Source organism: Sitophilus oryzae, unplaced genomic scaffold (genome assembly GCF_002938485.1).
Source record: "Sitophilus oryzae breed Bouriz unplaced genomic scaffold, Soryzae_2.0 scaffold_1498_pilon_pilon, whole genome shotgun sequence".
NCBI lineage: Eukaryota > Metazoa > Arthropoda > Insecta > Coleoptera > Curculionidae > Sitophilus > Sitophilus oryzae.
The window spans coordinates 3511543-3535602 of NW_022146167.1; the positions used below are offsets into that span (position 1 = coordinate 3511543).

Sequence of the window (24060 nt, forward strand, 5' to 3'; positions counted from 1 at the left end):
ATATCTTATATACCCATATACTACGAAATCTTATATAAGAACCTTGTAAGTTCTCTGTTATTTTTATCATCTTCATTTATTATAAGCTCTCTCCTCTCTCTCTGTGTCTCTCTCTTTCATTATTATTGTTTTATTACCCTCATTTCTCATATAAACCATGTCAAAAATTTTACTATAAGTACTAAAAAGAGAATATTTAAAGAACCATAAAAATAGGAGTAAAATAAAAATGCTATTTCTAACTGGCAGAAAAGAAAAACTAATAAAAAATATAGAGCTATCAAAATAAATCTGGGTGACATAAAAAGAAGCAGTTGAGGAAATAGAGGATATCAAGGGAGGAAGTTTAGTACAATTGGACGACGCCGATGCAGGTTTTCATTTCAGTCTCGTCTCTTTACCTTGGGAAGTATAAATTTTAAAGTTTGCGGGACAGCGGAAACTTTGGAAATTTTCCGAGCTGCTGCATCAGTAAAAATGATAGAAAAGTTTCGACCTTGTGAAAATAACCGGAAGTTTGTGGATTTTTTGATTTTAAAAAGTTTAAATGAAACATGAGGGTTTGAAAAAAACTTTGAAGAATACAAAATATATATTTGATACCAATTAAACTTTTAGTTACGTAATCGAGGGCGCGAATTTTAAATTCATTGTTGCCAACTATGGAAATATTCGGCGTCGGGCTGACTAACTGGAATTTAAATTTTACGCTGTGGATTCAGATGGTAGGTTTGCTGTAAAAAATATCAAGTTACCACATTTATTTATTTATTTCTTGACATTGTTATTTGTTTTGACACTTTCGTTTTGTATATTACGAGATTTTGGTTTAAGATAGCTTAATAGCCGTAAAAAACTTATCGCAAATTTATTAGAATATTTTGAACGGGAAAGCGGTAATAATGGCCCTTTATGTCCCTTAAGTGCAGTCAAGAAGGTGAGTTTTGTTGATGTAAATATTAACTGTTTATATATTTATAATTAATTTATTTTTGTTTCGTAAAGTATTTTGATTAAAAGAAAATATGTAAGAGTGGGCAACGCTGTGATGCCGGTCAAGCTAAATCACGTGACTAAAACTTTATAATTTTTATATATTTTATAATTTTTATATATTATAATGAATAGAAGTTTTCCATTTTATTTTATAGAAAATTTTATTTGGAACTTTTTTTAAAAAACTCCTTAAAATGAAGAAAATTGTTCATTTTGAATAATTATACGAATTCGTTATTGAGTTGCGATAGATAAAAAATACTAAATTAACCGAAAACTTAAAATAATGCGGCCCTGATCATACCAACATAACAATGTCAAATTATGTCACAATATGTCAAATCTATTATGATTTTTTTACAATTAATTTTTAGCCGATCATACCAACAGATATGGTAGGCTATTTATTAAGATCGGCAAAAAAAAAGTTTCACTCAAAATTAGTTTTCTAAATTAGTTTTCTATATTAGTTAAAAAATATTTTTTCATGGTGTCTGTCTGTTTGTCCGTCTGTCCGTCTCTCCGTCTGTCCGTCTGTCCGTCTGTCTGTAACACGATAACTCAAAAACCGCTAAACCGATTTTAACCAAATTTGGCACAAAAATACTGTGGCACCCGAGAATCTGGCCATTAGTTTTTGGTGGGGGTGGGGGGTTGGTAAAGTGGTATGGGAGGGGATTAAAAATTTTAAAAAATCGTAACTCCAAAATTACAGTAGCTAGCGAAACTGTAATATTGAAAAAATAATATTTGCAACAAAAATTGTAAACATCAAAATCAGTCAAAGTCGCAGTTTTTGATATAAAAAAAAATTGGAAAAATTCCTTTACTTTGAAACTAAAAGAACTGCCTACCAACTTTTTATTAGCATATTTTAGTATGGGCGGCTATACGTGCCTTCCGGCGCTATTTTTTTTTCTTAAGTGAATTATTAGGGTAGTACCTTGGTAGTACTGAGTAGTTTGGTTGAGGTTTTGAAAAATAACGAATTAAGTCTTTAGTTATAATACCATCGAATCGAAAAAAAAATTCGATCATACGGTACTTAGTAATAAAAGACATGTTTATATTTTATTTTATTATATTTGACACGAATTGTACAAAAAGTTTTAAGAAAAAAATGATATTAATTAGCTTGTAAACCTTTTTTTAAAGGTGGTCAAAACGTTTTTTTAAACTTCTTTTTCATTACTCTTAATAGGGAGTTGGGACTGAAAGTCACTAATTAAGCTTAATTTTTCTTAAAGTTCAACTTTTAATAAGAGGCGTTACTTTAAGGCAACTTTATTACAAGTTATAAGCAAATCTTTTTCTTTTATATGTTTTTAAGTTCTTTAATACTTCTTGGTTAATAATGAATATTTAATTCAGATTAAATTAAATCAAGAAAGCTAAATATTACGAATTAAAATAAACGAAAAGAATATTATGTGGCTTTGATAAAAATTTAAGGAAAAAAAACTGTTAAGAGTCTATTCTGTACTGTTCGGGTCGCTCTCAGGTGTCGGTTAAAGGCCGGGACACACCTATCATGCACGTTTCCGATCCGGCTCCGGTCATACAGTCGGACGACTGTATGAGAGGGAAATCTTTTTTTAAGGAATTAATAATTTTAGCAACAGTGCTTTAGCCATGGTGGCACTTTGGAAGAAGAAGATGAGGAAAATGAGAAAGCTTTTATAGAGAACAGTCAAAAACGCAGATTTCATGTCTTTGTAGTCGGAGTTTCGGTACTGCTCTTTGGTCTGGTCATACAGCACTGGATATTTCCTCACGTTTTCAATTAGTTCTTCCAGTTTTATTGTTGACATTTTTATTATTTTAGTAAAAAACTAAAAATAACACAGCAAAAACAAAAATAAACAAAATAGTTGAAAACGACACAAGTCCCACAGCCGGCATCGACGAATAGACTGACAATCGGAACACGAACGGATGCAGGAACGGAGTCGAGTAGGAGCGGGGGTGAATCACGTATCGGAAAGGTGTAAACTACGCTGGTTAAAATAACGTACGATTTCCCTCTCATACAGTCGTCCGACTGTATGATCGTAGCCGGATCGGAAACGTGCATGATAGGTGTGTCCCGGCCTTAAAGCGGGTGTGCGGCCAAAGGAAATATACAGGTTGGTCCGAATTGTATTCCGGAAACTTCATCAGAATATTCTGCAAATAAAAATAAGTAAAAAAGTTCGTATAAATGTATATCCCAAAATGGTTAGTTTCGGAATTACAGGGTGTAAAATTTTCAGTTTTATTTCGATTTTTTCCAAATAATTTCTAAAGTAACGTCAATATTTGGATGAAAATTGGCGTCTGGGAGTTTTTTGGCATGCAAAATTTGATTTTGATGTCAATATAACTTCTACTTGTAGAGGGCACCACCTACATGTATTTTAACTGTTTTGAGGAGTAATAACTTTTCGTCCGTACCTGTATAAAACTATTGAGTAAAAAAGTACACATTTACGACGATTATTACGCAAAAAAGGTCTCTTGGTAAAAATCGCTACAAGTAATGGTTTCGAGATATTTGGAATCTAAATTATTAATACCTGTCATGATTGACATAAATTTAACATATTGACTAAATAGTTATTAGATTAAAATCATAAATTTAATAAATATAAATGTTTTTGTGCCAAAAGTTGACAAAAACTGTTTTATCAACATTTTTTCGCAGAAAAAATTATGATTAATACAAAAGAAATAAAAATTTCCCAAATTTATTATTTCACTCAAATAAGTATCTACTCAACGTGTTTATTTTTTGTCATTATAATGACATGTTTTGACTATTTCTAAGTATCTTCAGAACGGTTGCTCGTAGCGATTTTTACCAAGAGACATTTTTTACGTAAAAAGTAATGGAAATGTACATTTTTTCACTCAGTAATTTTATACACATACGGACGAAAAGTTATTACTCTTTAAAACAGTTAAACACATGTAGGTGGCGCCCCCTACAAATAGGAGTAATATTGACATCAAAAACAAATTTCTCATGTCAAAAAACTCCCAGACACCAATTTTCATCCAAATATTGACCTTACATCAGAAATTATTTGGAAAAAATCGAAATAAAAATTAAACTTCTACACCCTGTATCTGCGAAACTAAGCATTTTAGGACATACAATTATACGAACTTTTTTACTTATTTTTCTCTGCAAAATATGCTGCCAAAGTTTCCGGAATACAATTCGGACCACCCTGTATATTATATTTCAGAAATCTGCCTAAAGCTTCCCAATTCCAAACACACGTGCTTTGATTAAGGCTTGATTAACGCTTGCAGACCATCAGCATTTGCCATAAAATAGCAAGCAATTTGTTACAAAGTCATATAAATTATATATCACTGTAATCACAAAACTTCAATCTATTTTCTTATTGTAACGGAATTTTAAATTATGTCTTTATTTTCTAGAAAATTTAGTCCAAACATAAGGTATATTTTGTTGATGTTTGACCATCAAAATCTTAAAAATGAAGAAGTTATCTAAAAATTTGGCACAATATGGATATAGTAAAATCCTTTATGTTTAATTTCCTTCTTCATTTGTGTAAAAATACCTAGCCAGTTTTACATAAAACGTTAAATGGCCGAACGCTTATTTTGCTACTTTTTCAGACTAGTGAAATGGACTCTTAAAAGAACTGTATCAAACTGTATTATCGCCAATTTCACACAAAATGTCATAACATGGTCATAACTGACATATTAAAGATTTTACAACAGAGCAAAAAAAAAAACGTCTTTTAGTGTAATCCACTTTGAACTATTCGTATTTTCCAAGAATCTTTGTGAGTATTTGAAACTTTTAAAGTTTTAAGGTGGCATTGATTCAGCGAAGTTATTTCGTTTCTTATTTCTTCTATTTTTCAATCGGAAATTAAACCAGAGTTATATATGTATTTAACTAACTCTTCTGTTTGCGGGAATTATAGTTAGTTACAAAGCAATCCGAACCAATCCCCCGCGGAGTAATCCGGAAAGTTCAGTTCAAAATTGAATTAGCGTTTTTATTTCTGTTTTCTTTTTCTCTCTTTTCAAAATACAATTTGCTCGGCAAGCCCGATAATTTGAAAAGTTCCGCCTGTGTTATCTAACGAGTATTGTAAAGTAAACAAGAGAAAGAGAGAGAAAAACAAATAAGAACTAAAATCAGAGTGACGAAAAAATATCTTTTGTTAAGCGTCGTTTACACATAACGTTTCACCTGTTTTGTCAAAACGTATCAAGTAAATGTGCGTTCAAAAAGTCATTATAGCCTGTCCAACGACAAAATCCTTGACAGGGACAGATGTGTCTGTTATTTTAATTTCAAAGTAGTTTATTTTATTTTACAAAGAAATAAGTTGGTACAATTGGAACGCCATTTCCTGCTAAATTAATATATTTTAAAATTTGAGTGATAAGTGATTACTTCAAAATATTGTTAAAAAACTGTATAAAACTAAAAAAATATAATCCCAGTTATTTTATTAAAAACAAAATTACGGTATGTGTTAAATAAAACACCACATACAAAAAAATATATAAAAAAGAACTGTTTTACTTTCAAGCTCAAGCAAATTCCTGCATTTATTATTACATTTATCAATACTATAACTTATGTACAAATAAAGAAAAATAATATTGCAAAGGAATAAATAAAACACAACATAAATAAAACAAAATATTTTATTAATAATACCACTTACTGAATTTTATACCTTAAGAGTTGGTTAATTAACATTAATCTTAATTTTTTTAAACCAGTACCTTTTGACATTATCTCTCTGCAGTATTAAAATTTATTATTTACCTATCGTGTGATGTTATTTTACCGATACTCAAGTTTTTGGTACCAAATACGAAATGGTATACAAACTTTATTTGTGGCTAATACAACGGAATATAACTCGCTCTGGGAAACTGTGTCTCTGGGCACCGAATATTAACTCTAAACTATCGTTGTTTGTCAACACTTAATTTTTCTTCGAGTTTTCCTCCATTTAATTTAAAAAAACACGAAACACACGTAATAACAGTCCAAAATGCAAAATATTTATCATTTCTATTTGACATAATTTGACACAAAATTATAACCTACAGAGTGACCTATAAGTTGGCAAGAGTTTGACAACTCTCAAAAATCTTACGTCCAGTTCATACGCATCGGCGTCCGTTTGTCGTTCATCGTTCCGTCAAACCAATAATATTGAAATATTATCTGTCGTTTATGAAATAAACCGATAAAACTGGTTAAAAACAACAAAAAACGACGCCATGACGGAGACCTTATAATCTGCCATAGTCTGTCGAAATCTTACCTGAGAAAAAAAAAACAGTATATTTTTTATTGATAAAAAAACATTTTTAATAAAGTAGGACCGTCAATATTAACCCCGTGTTTAATATTATTGCTGGTTCTAATTAAACTAAATATGTGGAGTGATATCAATAGGTATTTCGCACAAACTATATTTTTGGTAAATAATCCTAAAAATAGGGATTTACGCTGTAAGATGTGAGAAGGAGTGAACTTCGGAATACCTGAGTTTTTTTTTATTAGCAACTATGAAGAAAATGTATAGAACATTTCAATTTTGTGCGAACGGAGACTGTCAAAATCCAGTCCTCGTGACATTTCTATATGTTTTTACCACTCTGAGGAACAAACACATAGAACACCCCCAGAGTCCGAACAAACTGAGCATTCCAAGTCCTGCTCCCGTTAATTACACCTTTGTTGTTCGTTCGGAAATTCCATTAAAGTGAAATTTCGAGTCGTTTTGGTCCGATTTCTCCGAGTTTGGGCCAATTTAGTTTGAGATTTCGCAGGACCGACTGCAACCAGTTGCACGGGTTCCAGCCACAGTCTAACCGCCCTCTAAGATTTACGGCTTTAAGCGGTTCAGTTAGTTCCTTAAATCCCGGTTGGGATGTTTGCTAATGAGCAATGATTAATGTGTAATCTAGTCATGCTTTAAATCGTATTTTCATAATTGGTACTACGTGTATTTTAGTTAATAACATGGTAGGTGTATAATTTTCTCCTTATGCTGTTCCAGTGCAGGAGATTGGTGGATAACGTCTTGTTGAGTAAAAATATTCCATTACAGGGTTAGTGCGTCGGGCATCTGTAGCTCATAGAACAAAAAACTTGGGAATTTTATTTAAGTTCAGACCTAAAATATCTACTAGGATGTATTTCAGGAAAAATATTTTAACATCTATAGGGTGGCTCAAATAAGTGGTAGTTTGCAGATAGTTTCAGAGATAATTTCAGAGTTATTAATAAATAAATACAAAATATATGTTTTCAGTCTTTCTTAAAATAAATTATTACACATACAAGAACTGTCCTGAAATCAAAACTATATTATGTATTTACTTTAGATGGTGTATACTTACTTTGTGCTATAAATATCGTAATCTTAAATCATACAGGGTGTTCAAAATTCTACTAATAACACTAAGAACCATGTTCAATCGTACACAAAAATAATCACCAAAGCCACCTCGCCATTATGAAGAATAACATAAAAAAATAACAATAATTGAAAAAATTGCAAAATTCATTTTGCTTTTAAAAATTAAGCAAGACATAATATGTTGACATAAATCAATAAACAAAATCTTCAGGAGACATGGTTCTGACCGAAAAATAATGTTTTCTGAAAATTTGCTCACGAAATTATTGCACAGGGTGTTTTAAAGATAGGGAAAAAACAACTCTTTGATTAACCCTGTATAATAAGTCAAATACTAAAGTTTATAATAAACTGAGTTTCCGAATTACAAATAAATAAATAAATGCCTTTATTGTCAACAAATTTTACAATTTGTAGACAAAAGTAAAGTAAACAAAGTAAACAAATAAACAAACAAAAGAGAATACAAAACAAATTAAAGTTTATATACAGGGTGAGTCTTAAATAAGAGCAAATATTTTCAGGGCTGGTAGATCTCGATAAAAGAAACATATTTTTTCTTTACCATTTTTCTGATAAGTCCAAAATAACCGAGTTATTTAAGTTTGAAAATTTAAAAAAAATGATTTTTTTTGAAAAAATTTTGAGAGCCACCGAATTTTTTCTGTATTTGCATCCATTTTATTGCCGTAACCATAGAGTAAAGCCGTAACTATGGTAATAATATCTGAGATTAAGGAATTATACAGTGGGAAAATTTGCGGTGAACAAGCAGTTCTAAAAAGTTTTCGAAAAATATACAGGAAAATTAAAGGAAAATGCACGATTTTCAACATCTTTTTTTTAGCGAAATAACTCATAGACGTATTCCTGGGGTCGAAATATACTACCCGTGAAAATATTTGCACTTATTTGAGACTCACCGTGTATTTATATACAGTTTGCTAAAAAACTCAAGGATATAGGGCTGAAAATAAAAAAAAATAACATTTAAAAAAAACTCGACCAAAAATTTTTCCGTTGCGTTTTTTTGCATCTGAGTGTACTAAGATTTAATATCATTTGTAAAGAACTAGTTATTTAAATAAGTAAGACTTCCAACAATTAGTTAACTATTATTTTAATTTGTAGCTAATTAAAAATTGATTTGACAATGCTTGTTAAGGGCACTGCGAGGACACAGACAATTTAAACTGTCCGACTTAAACGGTTTCAAGTTTTAATTGAATATGGCGGGCGTAGTTAAGACTAACTAGTTACCGGACTACCTAAAACCAAAATTATTAATTTTAACTCGACGTTAGACGAAATTAACTGTGTACTTTCGAGGTCTGGTCTGGAGTGATATAATCGAAAATTTGCCGCGAAAATTATTATATACAGGGTGCTACAAATTCGAGGTTCATTTTCTTGTTTTCATTACTTATTTTAAATCGGCGACCTTGATAAAATGTGAAATACCGTAAAATGGGGGGAATAGAAACATAGTGGTGAAAAGAAACAAAATTTCTGAAAAAAATCAAATCACGATTAAAAATATTCAAAGTAAAAAGAGTCAACATATCTAATTTTTCTATCATTGGTAATACACAATAAAATGTAAAAACTATATTTTTATTTGTGGCAGCACTGTTTCTGTCAATCAGCTGATCAATAAATGTGAGATCGATTTATCACCTATTTTGTATGGCGCGAAAACTTTATAAATAAAATATTTATTTTTAAAGTAATACATAAGCTGGTACATGTAAGTTGTTATGTTATATGTATTGTTAATTATTGTTAAACCTACTTAAATATGTAGATTGTAGGTATTTTTAGATGAGTTCAACTACGGTAGCGAGCATATTTTTAATCAACGGTTTTGCTAGTGGGGTAAAAATTATGGCTATTAAATTAAAAAAAACTGTTCGTAAAACATTTAATCATTTGTTGATTAAAAAAAATATGCCATTAGTATTGCAATTTATATTTCATCATCCTATAGTATATGCCTTTTTAAGTTTTTGATTATGTAATGAGCACTTTCTTTACTGACTTGTTTCGTCGAACTGCCTGAATCCATTTTTGCTTTTGATCAAATCGGTGTGAGAAACTGTGAAGCTATAAAATGTTGTTTCGGGAGAGTTGAATATCTGGGAAAGTTGAGTTATTGAATGTTATTGCACCCAACAACGCCTTAATTACGCTCTCCTTTACGCGTTAATATCATTTCGGCAATTTTGCCTGCAAAACACACGAAAATAGAACACCCTGTACATACATATTAAGGTATGTTGAGTAATGTTTTAAAGTTTAGAATTCTCAAGCACTTGGGTTTTGTTGTTTCATTCTTGTTTATTTTTAATTTTCAGACAATAATACAGAATGGGTTTCTTACAATCTTTCTTACAGTCTTTTTTATATTCAATTTATTTTTTCTTATTAAAATCGTAATAGCCCCGTCCTTCGAAACCCGCTTATAAAAATCTCTCACTACCGTTTTTCTAATTAAATCTTAATCTCTTACCGCAGATCTTTCCCGCTCACTCTCAACGTCTGACACAGATCCATTTTCATATTTTCTTTTCACAGAAAAACTCTCTCCACTTTTCCCGGATTCGTTCGCGAAAACGTCAAAATATTTTCCTGTCTCTCAGTTTCCCGAGGAAAATCCCATCTAATTTCCCGGCAGGGATGGGCAAACGCCTCATTTTCTAAGTTTTGGTGTATTTATTTATTTATCGTATGACTCACATGGATGCATGAAAACCAGACTCTTATACATACAATAAAGTACCGGGTGTCCCATTAAGAATAGCTCTCGGCTGTATCTCGGAAAGTATTAGCCGTAGGGGCTGCGGAAAAAAATATTTATAACTAAAGAGGCTATGAGAAATTGCTGGAAATTATTTTCAAGTTTGTAGAACGACCGCTAGGGGGCCAACTGCAACAAAAATAAGAAAATGGAGTTTTTACACAATTTTGCCTAGATAAGGTGTACTATAAGTAATAGCTTCATAATCTTCAGTAAATTTTGAATATTTTTTGTTAGAGCCATTTTCCTCTATCTACCAAAATAAAGTGGTGGGGGAAGGTTAGATCTGTTTTTATTTAAATATTAATAACCCTGGACTGGATGATCGGAATCCAACAAGCGAGGGCTCGTTTAAAAGAGCGTTTCTTACTCTATATTATACCATATAAACAGTAATAATAAGTTTTTGAACATAGAAGCTAGGGGGCGTTGTCTTACAATTTAACTAACATTGCGCGTTTTTTCAGAAAAATTAAATGCAATAGTATATGTAATTTTAGTGATCGGAAAGAGTAGAAAAAGCTTAAAAAATCAGCGAAAACCGCATCTTGATATCTTCTTTCAAACCGAAGATATTAAAAGCGCTGCTAAGACTATCAAAATGTTGATCTAATAACAATTTGACGTTTATACTATTATGTCAAAAGCAACTTTTTTCCAAAGCCTACCATGACTTCACTGAATTATCGTTTCTTGTCCACTGTTATTAATATCTTAATTATTAGATATTATGGTATTCTGGTATTATGGTATTATGGTATTTCGTCGATTTTAAAATAAACTAACTGTTTCTATCTTATTTTTTGTTAGAATGGGCATAATCAAGAGGGCTAGTTGATACCATGTTGTAAAAATAAGGTAAGGTTTTCTACTCTTTCCGATCAGCTAAAATTACATATACTATTGCTTTTAATTTTTTTGAAAAAACGCGCAATGTTTGTTAAATTGTAAGACAACGCCTCCTAGCGTCTACGTCCAAAAGCTTATTATTATTGTTTATCTGGTATAATATAGAGTAAGAAACGCTCTTTTAAACGAGTCCTCGCTTATTGGATTCCGATCATCCAGTCCAGAGTTATTAATGTTTAAATAAAAACAGATCTAACCTTCCCCACCACTTTGTTTTGGTAGATAGGGGAAAATGGCTCTAACAAAAAATATTTAAAATTTACTGAAGATTAAGAAGCTATTACTTATAGTACACCTTATCTAGGCAAAATTGTGTAAAAACTCCATTTTCTTATTTTTTGTTGCAGTTGCGCCCCCTAGCGGTCGTTCTACAAACTTGAAAATAATTGCCAGCAAATTCTCATAGCCTCTTTAGTTATAAATATTTTTTTCCGCAGCCCCTGCTACTAATACTTTTCGAGATACAGCCGAGAGCTATTCTTAGTGGGATTTCCCGCTGGGGATTCAGATGGCAGCTCTGCTGTAAATAATGTCAAGTTCTAAGCATTTATTTATTTATTTCTTGACATTGTCATTCGTTTTGACACTTTAGTTTTGTATTACGAGTTTTTGGTTTAAATGAGTTTTCTTGTGATACTTTAACCTAAAAAATTTTTACTAGTAGACCTTGCAGTCGAACATTGTTCTTTTTAGAACATCTTTTAGTGTAAAGTGTACAAGATAGCTTAAAAGCCGTAAAAAACTCATCGCAACTTTTTGCAACGAATATTTGGAACGGAAAAGCTGTAGTAATGGCCCTTTATGTCCCTTAAGCGTTGTTGTTCCTATAAATACATGTATAATTAAAATTAAAATCTAGATAAAATCATTAAACAGACACACTTCACTTACAATTAGAGTTCTAAAGGTATATACACAAAATACATAAAAAAATGGAAAACAAATATGAAAAATTAATTTGTTGCAATACGTCTGCAGTCTGCAGTACAGTATACAGCAGATATCGTACTGAAATTTCAATTCGATACTATGAAGAAGGCGACTAAAAAACATTAATTTATTCTTTTTACAAAAAAAAGGAAACAATAAAATGCACATCTGCAGATATCAAATATAATTACTTTTTTTCTAGTATGGTGTATTTAAATATATGTACAGGGTGGGTCAAATTCGACGCTTTTAAATGGAAACACCCTTTACTATAGGAGATAGACGAAAACTAATATCAGTGTCTGGAGCTCAATTTTCATCAAAAACATGATGGTGAAAACCGCACATCAATATCTGTTACCGTTTCGGAGTTACGGGGTGTTTTTCAAAAATGTGCATTTTTAACAAATCGCTGTAACTTTTTTGCTATGGAAAATTTTGTATTTCTATGAAAACATTTCCAAAGCATCTTTTTACGTAGAATTTAATTGTTTAAGTATATTTTTTTTAAAATTAATAATTTAAGAGTTATCAACAGAAAAAATTATTTTTTATATGGGACACCCTGTATATTTTTGATTTATTGAAAAGAATTTAAAATTACCTTTCCAAAAATATAACACACTTGATATTTTGCTCGATTCCTCTTCGAGATATAGAGTATATAAAAATTCGCCCGCTTTAAATAAGTAGGCTTTGAACGGCACCGGCTGTAATGCAAAAAAATCTAGCTGTGAGCATCAATTAAAACGAAAATAATATTTGCTATGAGAGATGCAGAATTTTATAACAATTTAAAATATATTTAACCAACATCAACACATTTAAACTATATCTCATAACAATAAAAATAAATAGCAAACCAGGACATGAGATTTTGCTACAGGTGTTCGACATATCGACCGTCTTCTATTATGGACAGACGGGGCAGTTTTTGAACAGTTCTTGCGGAATTCATTAACTCAGTGGGGGTGAAAGATACCCTCTCATAACTGCTAAGTATTTCTAATTCTTGTCTAGATTATACAGAAGAATAAGGAACCTTTATTCTTCCGCAAATATATCCATAGGATTAGATCCATGGGCACTAAGTCAGGCGGCCTCGACGGCCAACGGCTGGGTTCTTGCTCAACTATTCAATTATTCTTGAAATTGGCTGCAGAAATTTGCTGATAACTTCAGCGTTCAGAGGCGGTGCGTCGTCTTGCTGGAAAAATATGTTTTCGAGTTCCATTAAGGGCATATCATCAATGAGGGGTCCAAAGCCTACTAGTTAAAACTGGCGAACTTTTAAAAAATCTGTATTTCGAAGGGGATTATAACAAAATATCAAGTGTGTGCTATATTTTTGAAAGGTAATTTTAAATTATTTTCAGCTAATTAAAAATATACAGGGTGTCCCATATAAAAATCAAATTTTCTGTTGATAGTTCTTAAATTGTTAATTTTAAAAAATTATACTTAAACCATTAAATTCTACGTAAAAAGGTGCTTTGGAAATGTTTGCATAAAAAATACAAAATTTTCCATAGCAAAAAGTTACAGCGATTTGTTAAAAATGCATATTTTTGAAAAACACCCCGTAACTCCGGAACGGTAACAGATATCGATACGCGGTTTTCACCATCATGTTTTTGACAAAAATTGAGCTCCAGACACCGATATTAGTTTTTGTCTATCTCCTATAGAAAAGGTTGTTTCCATTTAAAAGCGTCGAATTTGACCCACCCTGTACGTAAATCTTAAAACTTTCTTTAAAGTAGAAATTAATGATATTAATTATTAAAATCAAAATAAGTTGCATTTATTGTAACTGACAGTATTGTATTGTAACAACAACAATCAAGGAAATATCATAATATATTACCTGGACACAAAATCGAAAATAAGTTAATTTTGACTAACTAACAACAGACCAGCCAAGAGGCCCCAAGAAAATCTTTCGCACTTACAGAAAAAACTAACACAAAATACAATATGTTTCCAAAAGAAATAACCCAGTTAAATTATATTAATTTTAAGAAGAAAATTAAAAACAACATATTTAAGAAGATGATATAGACGCAGACGGCATAGACCAATTTATAAAAAAGAACAATGTCTTCGATATCATCTGCGCAGGGAGAGTCTTAACAGACTTCAAACTATTGCAGATGAATAAGGACGTAACCTGCCAGAAAGATAAAGCCAACTAAATCAAATGTAAAAAAGACGCTCTGCGTAAAGGAAACTATATTTTAAACGTAGAAAACTGGTTATTTACGTTACGTTTTTTACACACCCATCCTTGTTTTCCACTGCGGTCCCGCCCACCGTTTTTCCCTCTATCCCGGATTTCCAGGCGTTTTATGCAATTTTTGCACGGTCGGTCGGCTAAGGCCGAATGCAACTGGTTGCAATATCATCGGGTAGAAAATTAATGCAGAATCTACATTGCTGTAACATAGTCTGTGCGTTATTCGGTGGTAATCGAGTCAGAGGCGTATCATATTGGCAAAATTAATAAATATTTATTTGTAGATTTTTTAACTGGTAATATAAATTTTTGAAAAATAAAAACCAAAATCGGAAAATTCAGTTTTCCACCATACGAGTATTCATTTCAGGAAAGGACCAAATATAAGTTCAATTATATGTAAATATTAGGAATTTTGATTGTACCCACTGACACGCAACTTTGAGCCACTCTGTATTTATTATTGTTTCCGATAGTCATCATCATTAAATCACCCGGTATATCTTGTTCTATGTTAAAAAATGAAATAATTTTTTAACCTTGTATAAATTAAACATATACAGTATGTCCTCCGGATTGTCTTTAGAAGAGGAACAACTTTTTTATTATTGACATTTTGAGAAAAATGCATTCTTCATAAAAAAATTTGCTTGTTCTAAAATCGTTATTCCGGTTTATACTTTTGCAAATTTTCATACCGTTTTAGAGAAAATTAAAAAAACGTTTTGAAAATCAAAAGGCGTTTCTATGGTAATATTATTCCGATTTCATTTTTTGATAGATTGTTACTGATAGGATTTTAATTAACGTCATATTTTTTGCTATTTTCCAATGTTGAAGAAGCACAAAATTTATTTAGCTCAATGCTACGGAAAGGGTGATAATAGTTATCGTAAATTGTGATAGTTTAACAACAGCAAAAAAATGACGTTAATCAAAATTAATAAAAACCATCTATCAAAGAATGAAATTGAAATTATATTACTATAGAAACACGCCTTTTTTAGAACCATTTTAGAAGAAGCAAAAATTTTTATGAAGAATGCCTTATCCTCTAAATGTTAATAATAAAAAAAGTTTTTCTTTTTGTAAAGACAATCCGGGGACATACTGTGTACCTACTTAGAAATTATTAATATTTTTTATAAATGCAGGCAGTGCGTGTTTTAATTCTTTATTTTTGTTTTTAGGTACGCCACTGCTGTTTATCATTATCTGGGTCATCTTTAAAAGTCTTTTTCCACCTCTCCATAATGAAAGCGACGTGGTAAGTTTTCTTATTCGCCAATTTCATTTGTTGTTTTCTGCATATTCTCTACAGTAGTATTTTTAGAGACAATATTATTGTACCAAATAAGTAGTTCTTTTATTAGCAGGCTAGCTAGATAGACTTTCAGAAAAATAAATATTGTTTAGCTTGTCTACAATACAGGGTGAGCCTTAAATGCCCATATTATTAGGGGTGGTATATTTCGAGGACCTATAAGGTTTTTATCGCAAAAATAATTTGGAAAATATTGTAGTTTAGAAATATTTGTAATTTTTAGATAAAAAATATAATATTTATCTTGATAATATGGCAAAGTCGGAAATAAATTACATTTAGAAACAAAAAAATCCAGTGGTTCTCAAAATTTAAGTAAATTTATAACAGATAGTTTTCATATGTTTATCATAATATATGAGGATCTGATTTACTTTTTATCAGAAACTTCATTAATGACGATTTTTAATGATGGTAGACTTTTAATGATCTAAGGTGGTGAAAGGACAAAAATATTGTTTAAAAAAATAAAATTTGTCCCGATACCAATACATATTCAACTTTTTGTACACAATAAAGAATTAACAAAATTCAAGATTCAGATATTTACTGATTTTAAAATATACAAATTTCTTAGTATTTTGTAATTCATGGCCACTGTTTAAATCGACTTATATGTATAATAATTATTCAAAAAAGAAATAGTTAGAGCAATAACCCTAAGAACTTTGTTTTAAGTACAGTAATTACTATAATATTTATTATTTTATTTTCTATGGCACATTTCTATTTTATTATCAAATGAATTAATCATTTAACAAAAGTTTTAACTCTATTGAATACGCCTCTGTTATTTTGAACATTTGTTAATACAATATAATCGAAAAAAACGGCGTCAGCGATGGCTATGTGTAAAGTTATACGAAGAATATCATCGATGTTCATTTTCAAGCCAACTGGACGCGGTTTTTTTCGATCATACGGTACAATAAAGTGGATTTTAATACCTCAATGGCAACTTGATTGTCTTATATTTTTTAGTATTAAATTCAGATAGTCTTATAAAGGGTAGTAAAGTAAAGGTAGTAGATAGTCTTATAATCTCGATAAAAAAAAATCTGTAAGTCCAACATAAACGAGTTATTTTACTTTGAAAATTAAAGAAAAATTATTTTTTGCTTACATTTTGGGAACCACTGGATCTTTTCTAGGTTTTCTTTCTTTTAGATTTAATCTACTACCTATTTGCTATATTAACAGGAAATTATATTTTTTAACTAAAAACTAAAAACAAATCCAAAATTGACGTGTTTCTGGGGCCGAAATGTAGTATATTTCGGCCCTAAAATTATTTGCACTTATTTAAGACCCCGGTATTTATATTTATCATAATTTATAAACATCTTATTCACGTTTTATAATAAAATCGTTTTTACATGTTTCTATAATGAGAAATTTTAACGATGTTTAACGACATTTTTAACTGTATTAACTACGCCTCTGGTGTCGTACACATTTGTTAGTGCAATAAAGTGGATTTCCAATATCGACACGTGAGAGCGGTCAAATTCTACGGCTTCTATTGCAGATAGGGACTAATTTTCTTTGTCAAAAGACATTCGCCACCGCAAATAGTAACATTTCGATTTAACAGCTGCAATATCACACCCTCCCCATGTGGAAGTAACATAAAACGAACCTCTATTGTATTGGTCAAACAGTACTTCATATTGATTTTCGTTTGATAATTGAAATTGAGCTTAATAATGATACAGACAATTTGTTTTTTGCAATTATTTTCTTTTGGTTACGTTAAAAATGTTTTACTGTATAATGTTAGAATATTTTAAATGTTTTATGAACGCAAGTGTTAATGGTACTGAATATTACTGACAGATATTTTTTCCATTAGTTATAAGCGTGTCCATTAAAAGAATATACAGGGTCACTTTTATGTATGGAAACGGTTGATTATTAGGTAAAATATAGGTTAAATATAAAAGTTATAGGGTTTATAAATATCTATTAGCCAGTAATAAATTTAAGTATACAGGATCGGTCATAAAGTCGTGGGACTTCAAAGTTTCATTTTTTTAAATGGAACAATACAACCGAAATATGCAATAATATACAGGGGTATTATTGCATATTTCGGTTCTCTCGTCAATTCTAAGGATATCGGAATAATATACTGGGTGTTCCATTTATAATAAAAGAGTAGCTTTTAAAAGTGTTCAATTATCGATATTAATTTTGTCTCACGTTTTAATTTGACTTAAGGTACAATGGTTAATTTAAATACATATTAGGCTAGTATTAGGCTATACCGGGTAAATTTCAATTTAGGTAGTTTCTATTTAAGTTTAAAATTTGTAAACGAAACAACCCACTGATTAACTAATTAAAGAATTAGTAACTCCGATGTAGACAAACTACTAAAATTTCGTTTAACAATACATTTTAACAATGGCTGATAAAAAGCCCACAAATCTCAAGTCCCTCGCGCTATATACTATACAAGATTTCTCAACTTAATACCACCTTGCTGTAAGTTCATCCAACTTCAAACATCTATTCATCCATTCATAGCGCACTAAATCAAATAAGGACAGGGAACCGGGGGAGACCAATTCTATTATTTCTATTCTATTCTAAACTGTAATAGACTTCATAATATTTCAGTATATTTCTGAGACTGTACAGGGTGTCCCATTTTAGTTACCACTTGTAGTAAGCCACTAGCCACTTTTTTTGTCAAACGGAAGATGCAGTAAACAAAATTTTCATAGCCCCTTCTGTTTCTGAGCTACAGGGTCTTTTTGAAAATTTTGCAATTTGGGGACACCCCCTGTATCTCTGTTATTGTTAAAGGTATCGAGAAGGTGAAACTGTTTAATGTGGAACTTTACGTAGAATATAGTGGCGTAGTCTGTTATTCTACTAAAAGAATATTTTTGAAGATATGAAATATAGTTATGTTTTTCTTTAAATAGAACACCATGTATATTTATAAATTATAAGATCTGGCTTGCTATAATCTTCTCAAAAATATATATCACTCTATATTTATTTCACTATTTTACTTCAATATTTAAAGTTATTAAAGATCATATTTATTAGTAGGCCATGATAGATAATAAAAGAAACTAGAGAATTATTAAAAATATACTGCTATCTACTTTGTTTTATTTTCGGGGCCACTAATAAATTCATTATATATTAGGGAAACTTAACTTCTTTACCGCTATTTGTAAATCTTGAAAGCTATCGTATCGGAATTTTAAATATTCCTTTAGCTAATTTTACGTGAAATATACTTTCAGCAAGATGGGGCTCCCTCACAATCCTTTAACTTACAACGAAAATATTAGAATTTTGTTAAATTATTATTTCTCAAATCAATGAATTGGAACCAATGGCCCCATATGATGGCCTCCCCTGATTCCCGGATTTGTCCGTTCTCGATTTGTGATTTTGGGGATTTTTGAAATATGAAATATATCGTGGGAACAACACAATGTCGAACACCTGAAAAATGCTTTAATAATGCAAGATTTTAAATATTTGCAAACCCATCCTGTTATAATAAATTCCGTTATAAAAAAGAAAATATATTCAGAGATTCAAAAGTAAAATGTATCAATTCCAAATAAAATTTAATATGTATGACTATTTAGTAAATACCAGTTTGATTTTTTGATATGATATATTTTAAATATTGCAGTAAATAATAAAATAAATATAAAGTGATATATATATATATATATATATATATATATATATATATATATATATATATATATATATAGCATAGTATAGTTATATATATATATATATATATATATATATATATATATATATATATATATATATATATATATATATAGTTATATATATATATATATATATATATATATATATATATATATATATATATATATATATATATATATATATATATATATATATATATTTGAGAAGCTCATAGCAGGACAGATCATATGATTTATAAATATACAGGGTGTTCCATTTGAAAACATAACTTTAGTTCATATTTTCAAAATATTTTTTCGCAGGAAACAGACTACACCACTGTATTCTACGTGTAAAAATTTCTATAAGAATCAGTTTTCACCTTCGATATCATCCATATAATAACGGAGAAACAACAGCAAAGGTATGGTTTTAATGTGTTAGGAAAAATGTCTGTTCAAAAAGCGAATATATCCAAAAAATAAAGCTATTGAGATTAACCCAAAAGCAAACTATCAAAGACACACCTAGATGATAAAATACTTTAAATTCTTGCTTTGTTAACATACTCCACAAGGTTGTTTCAAACTTTCACCAAAATATCAACATTTTGTTTTCCGTCGTATAATTAACAGATGGAAACTTTCATTGTTAATTCAGAAGGAAATGTTAAAAATTCAAATAATTAAGCTAGAAATTGCTTAAAAAATCATCAAAATCTCGAACTCAATATATAAAATTCTCAACTCAACATATAAAACTCGAACACAATATATAAAATTTTAAAATACATAAAAAAAATTAAGGTGCTTGTTTTTCGTGCCGGTGAATGATATAGATCATACCTAATAATGGTTAGTGATAAAGGTTGTGTAAAATTTCAAAATTAAAGACATTTTCGGTCCATAAAGTTATTTCATTTCAAGCTATTATTTGTTATTTTTCTCCTTTGGGTAATATTTTCAGAGAAAACTGTAATATTATCTGCCATAAAAGCTACCAGAATGCGGCAAAAGCAAATACGAGACCGGAGTTTCTGTTTGTTATAAACTTTATTTAACTATTAACCGCCCGATGCGGGCCGAGTAATTCACTGCTTCTCGAGATGAACTCCGCGAAACTTTTTTAAGTTTCATACAACGTCAACTTTAAAACGTTTTAAGTCGAGTCGAGTGATTCGCAATTGCAGCTAATATAAACTTTTTATCGATTTATTTATAGATGTTAACTCAACCAGGTGATAGAGCAGAAGTTGTCATTGTTGTCGCTCGTTTTCGAGTATCTATTACTTAACAAAGTTTTAAAGTTGTTTACTGGAGTTCCTTATACGCGTTTACATTTTTGACACAGTGGCTTTCTAGAAAATACTTCTCAAGTGAGAATTCAAAATAAAAATAAGATAAATAAACATAACATACCCCTATTGAAAAAGTCTAGTATTTTCAAGAAATTGAACCCGCTGCAAAGGTACAGACATTATTTACCGGTGGCTTATTTTACGCTATTTAAAAAAGGCGTCCATTATTCTCAAAGAGATATGGTTTATAAATTCAAAAATAGATTTATTTTTAGAGTTTAGAGTTATTTTCTTCTGTTTTTAATTTATTTTACGCGGTTCGCATATACGCGGTTCGCTTATACGCGGTTCGCTTGTACGCGGTTCGCTTGTACGCGGTTCGCTTTACGCGGTTCGCTTGTACGCGGTTCGTTTTACGCGGTTCGCTTGTACGCGGTTCGCTTGTAATTACGTACGCAGTTCGCTTGTAATTTATAAATTAAAAATAGATTCATTTTTAGAGTTTTGAGTTATTTTCTTCTGTTTTTAATTTATTTTACGCGGTTCGCTTGTACGCTGTTCGCTTTACGCGGTTCGCTTGTACGCGGTTCGCTTGTACGCGGTTCGCTTGTACGCGGTTCGTTTTACGCGGTTCGCTTGTACGCGGTTCGCTTTACGCGGTTCGCTTATACGCGGTTTGATTAATTATCACCGAAATAAAAATTAACTTTGAAATTTGATAAAAGAAGTTTAAAAATTAAGCAAGATGTCTTTGTGACACTGATGCCATCATTCATTTATATATGTTCACACATATTATATAGTACTTGTATAAAGCGATACCAATTAAACTTTTAGTTACGTAATCGATAGATTGCAATTTTAAATTATTGTTGCCAACCATGAAAATATTCGGCATAAAATGTCTAATTGAAATTCAAATTTTCACCGCTGGGGATTCAGGTGGTAGTACTGCTGTAAAAATGTCAAAGTTACCGTTTGTTTATTTATAACACGACATTGTCGTTCGTTTGACACTTTAGTTTTGTATTAAGAGTTTTTGGTTAAAGTAAATATAGTGTTATGATAAGCTTAAAATGTATACTAGCAGACCTTACAGTCAAACATTGTTCTTTAGAACCTCTTTTAGTGCCAAGTGTACAAGATGGTTTAGAGCCGTAACAAACTCATCGCAACTTTATTAGGATATTTTGAACAGGAAAGTGGTAGTAATGGCCCTTTATGTCCGTTAAATGCTGTTAAGGAGGTGAGTTTGTTGATGTGAGTAATAACTGTTTGCCTATATTTATAATTAATTTATTTTGTTTGCTAAAATATTTTGATTCAAAAAAAATATGTAATGGACGACAACGCTGTGCTGGTCAAGCTTAATCGTGACTAAAAAGTTTTATTTGGTTTGATCTATATATAGGGTGATTACAGTGATGGTACAATAGACGTTTATGAAAAACCTGTGATAGAATTATCCAACTCCGCATCTAAAAAAGTGGTAGCATTTTCTCATTTTAATGGAATACCAGAAATAATATTGCATTTTTGAAGCACTTTCATATCTCATAATTTTTCTATTATACTAACCTATACCTATGTAAGTTTTTAAAAAATAAAATAATTGTGTAAAATTGACAAAAACATTATTAAAATCATGAACTGAATGTTTTAGACGTGAAATTTGCGTTATAGTCCAGTAAATGCGTTATAGTCCAGTCAAAACACGAAAAGACTGTTATTTAAGACCCACCCTGTATATATTAATGCTGAATAAGATGAGAGCTTTTCCGAGCACTGGATAACTAAAGTAACTTTATAACTGGATAACTAAAATAACTATAACTAAAATTAACCGATTTATACAGGGTCCGGCAATGGTGCGTCGGGCATCTGTAGCTCCTAGAATAAAAAATTTGAATTTTGTTTAAGTGCAAACCTAATTATGTACTAAGTGCCATTTCAGGAAAATATTTTAACTATAGTGTGGCCCAAAAAAGTATGAGTGGATCGGGATAATTTTTTTTAAATAAAACACCCTGTATATTATTACATTTTGGCGTCCTTTCAGATCACTTTAAAATCCTAAGACATGAGTAAATATATTTCAATAATTTCAGAGATATCAATAAATAAATAAAAAATTATATATTTTTCAACTTTTCTTAAAAAATTATTAATAATAATACAAGAACTGTCCTGAAATCAAAACTATATTAGATATTTACTTTAAATCGTCTGTACTTACTTTGCTAAATCAAATCACATACAGGATAATTTCAAAATTCTACGCGAAACTTTCTAAATATAAAAATAATTTTTTCTTCGTTTTTTATATTTTTATATTTCGTGGTGGAGAATTAAAAAAATATTTTGTATTTGATATTTCAAAATTTTTAACGGTTAGATTTTCCCGGTATTGTATTTCATATGGCATTTTCCACAGTAAATTTTCATCAAAGCCACCCAATGATTTTCTCGTAATTTACAATTGACAGCAACAAATAAGACTGCGCGTATCCGGAAAACTATCTCGAGTTTTGAAATACTTTAAATACGAAAATGTTGTATTTTTATTCTCCATCTAATAAAAAAAATAATGTACAGGGTGTTCCCACTTAAAAAAACGAAAGAAAACTATTTTATATTTTTTGAAAGTTTGGAGTAAAATATTGAACATCACATGATTTGTTACCACATATTTATAGCAGTAAGAATAGACAATCTAAAGTAAATATCTAACTATAGTTTTGATTTCAGAAGATTCTTGTAATTTTAACATAATAATAAAAAAAAAAAAAAAGGATGAAAAATATATATTACAGATTTTTTTTTAAAAAAAGTTTTGAGTGCCATGTTTTTTTTTACTCATATCTTAGGATATGTAAAGCCATCAGAAAGGAAGCGAAAAATGCAATAAAATACAGGGTGTTAAAAATCATCCAGATCCACTCACACACAGACTGCAAGTTAAATATCAGCACTTTTAAGGTTGCATAAACTAAAATTCAAACTTTATTCTAGAATAAGCGCTATGCAAGACCCTCAAGTTAATTTACATTCAAGTTAACCGTTTATAATAATAACGATATATAAGCTAAAAATAAATCGTAACAAAGCACGTGAATATCTCTTAAGCATAAATAAACATTGAAATTTGGGCAAACTGTAGCTTCATACGAGCGGAAAGCTCTCAACTAATTGAACGAAACTTTAACTGAATATTTATTTACACATTAAATCAACTGAATCAAATCGAAATTCAAATTTAAGCGGAGTGGAGAACAACACCAACACTCCTCTCAAGATATTTCGTTATTTCGTATTCGGAGGAAGCCTGAGAGAATAAGATTTGAGTGAAACAATACCCAGATTTGATTATGCCAGACAAAAGTTTATTATTTAGCTTGCTTATTTTGATACTAGACAGAAAGTATTAAAAAACTGTTTGAATGAAGGAGTTAATAT

General features: G+C 30.3%; 1 protein-coding gene across 1 annotated transcript in view; it reads left to right on the forward strand.

The window, feature by feature from the left end:
• LOC115877781 (diuretic hormone receptor-like) overlaps positions 1-24060 on the forward strand; it is a 367521-nt gene that overhangs the window by 336602 nt on the left and 6859 nt on the right. Inside the window, exon 11 of the mRNA XM_030894096.1 lies at positions 15481-15557. Coding sequence (XP_030749956.1) covers positions 15481-15557 — 77 coding nt within the window. The remainder of the gene's footprint in view (positions 1-15480; positions 15558-24060) is intronic.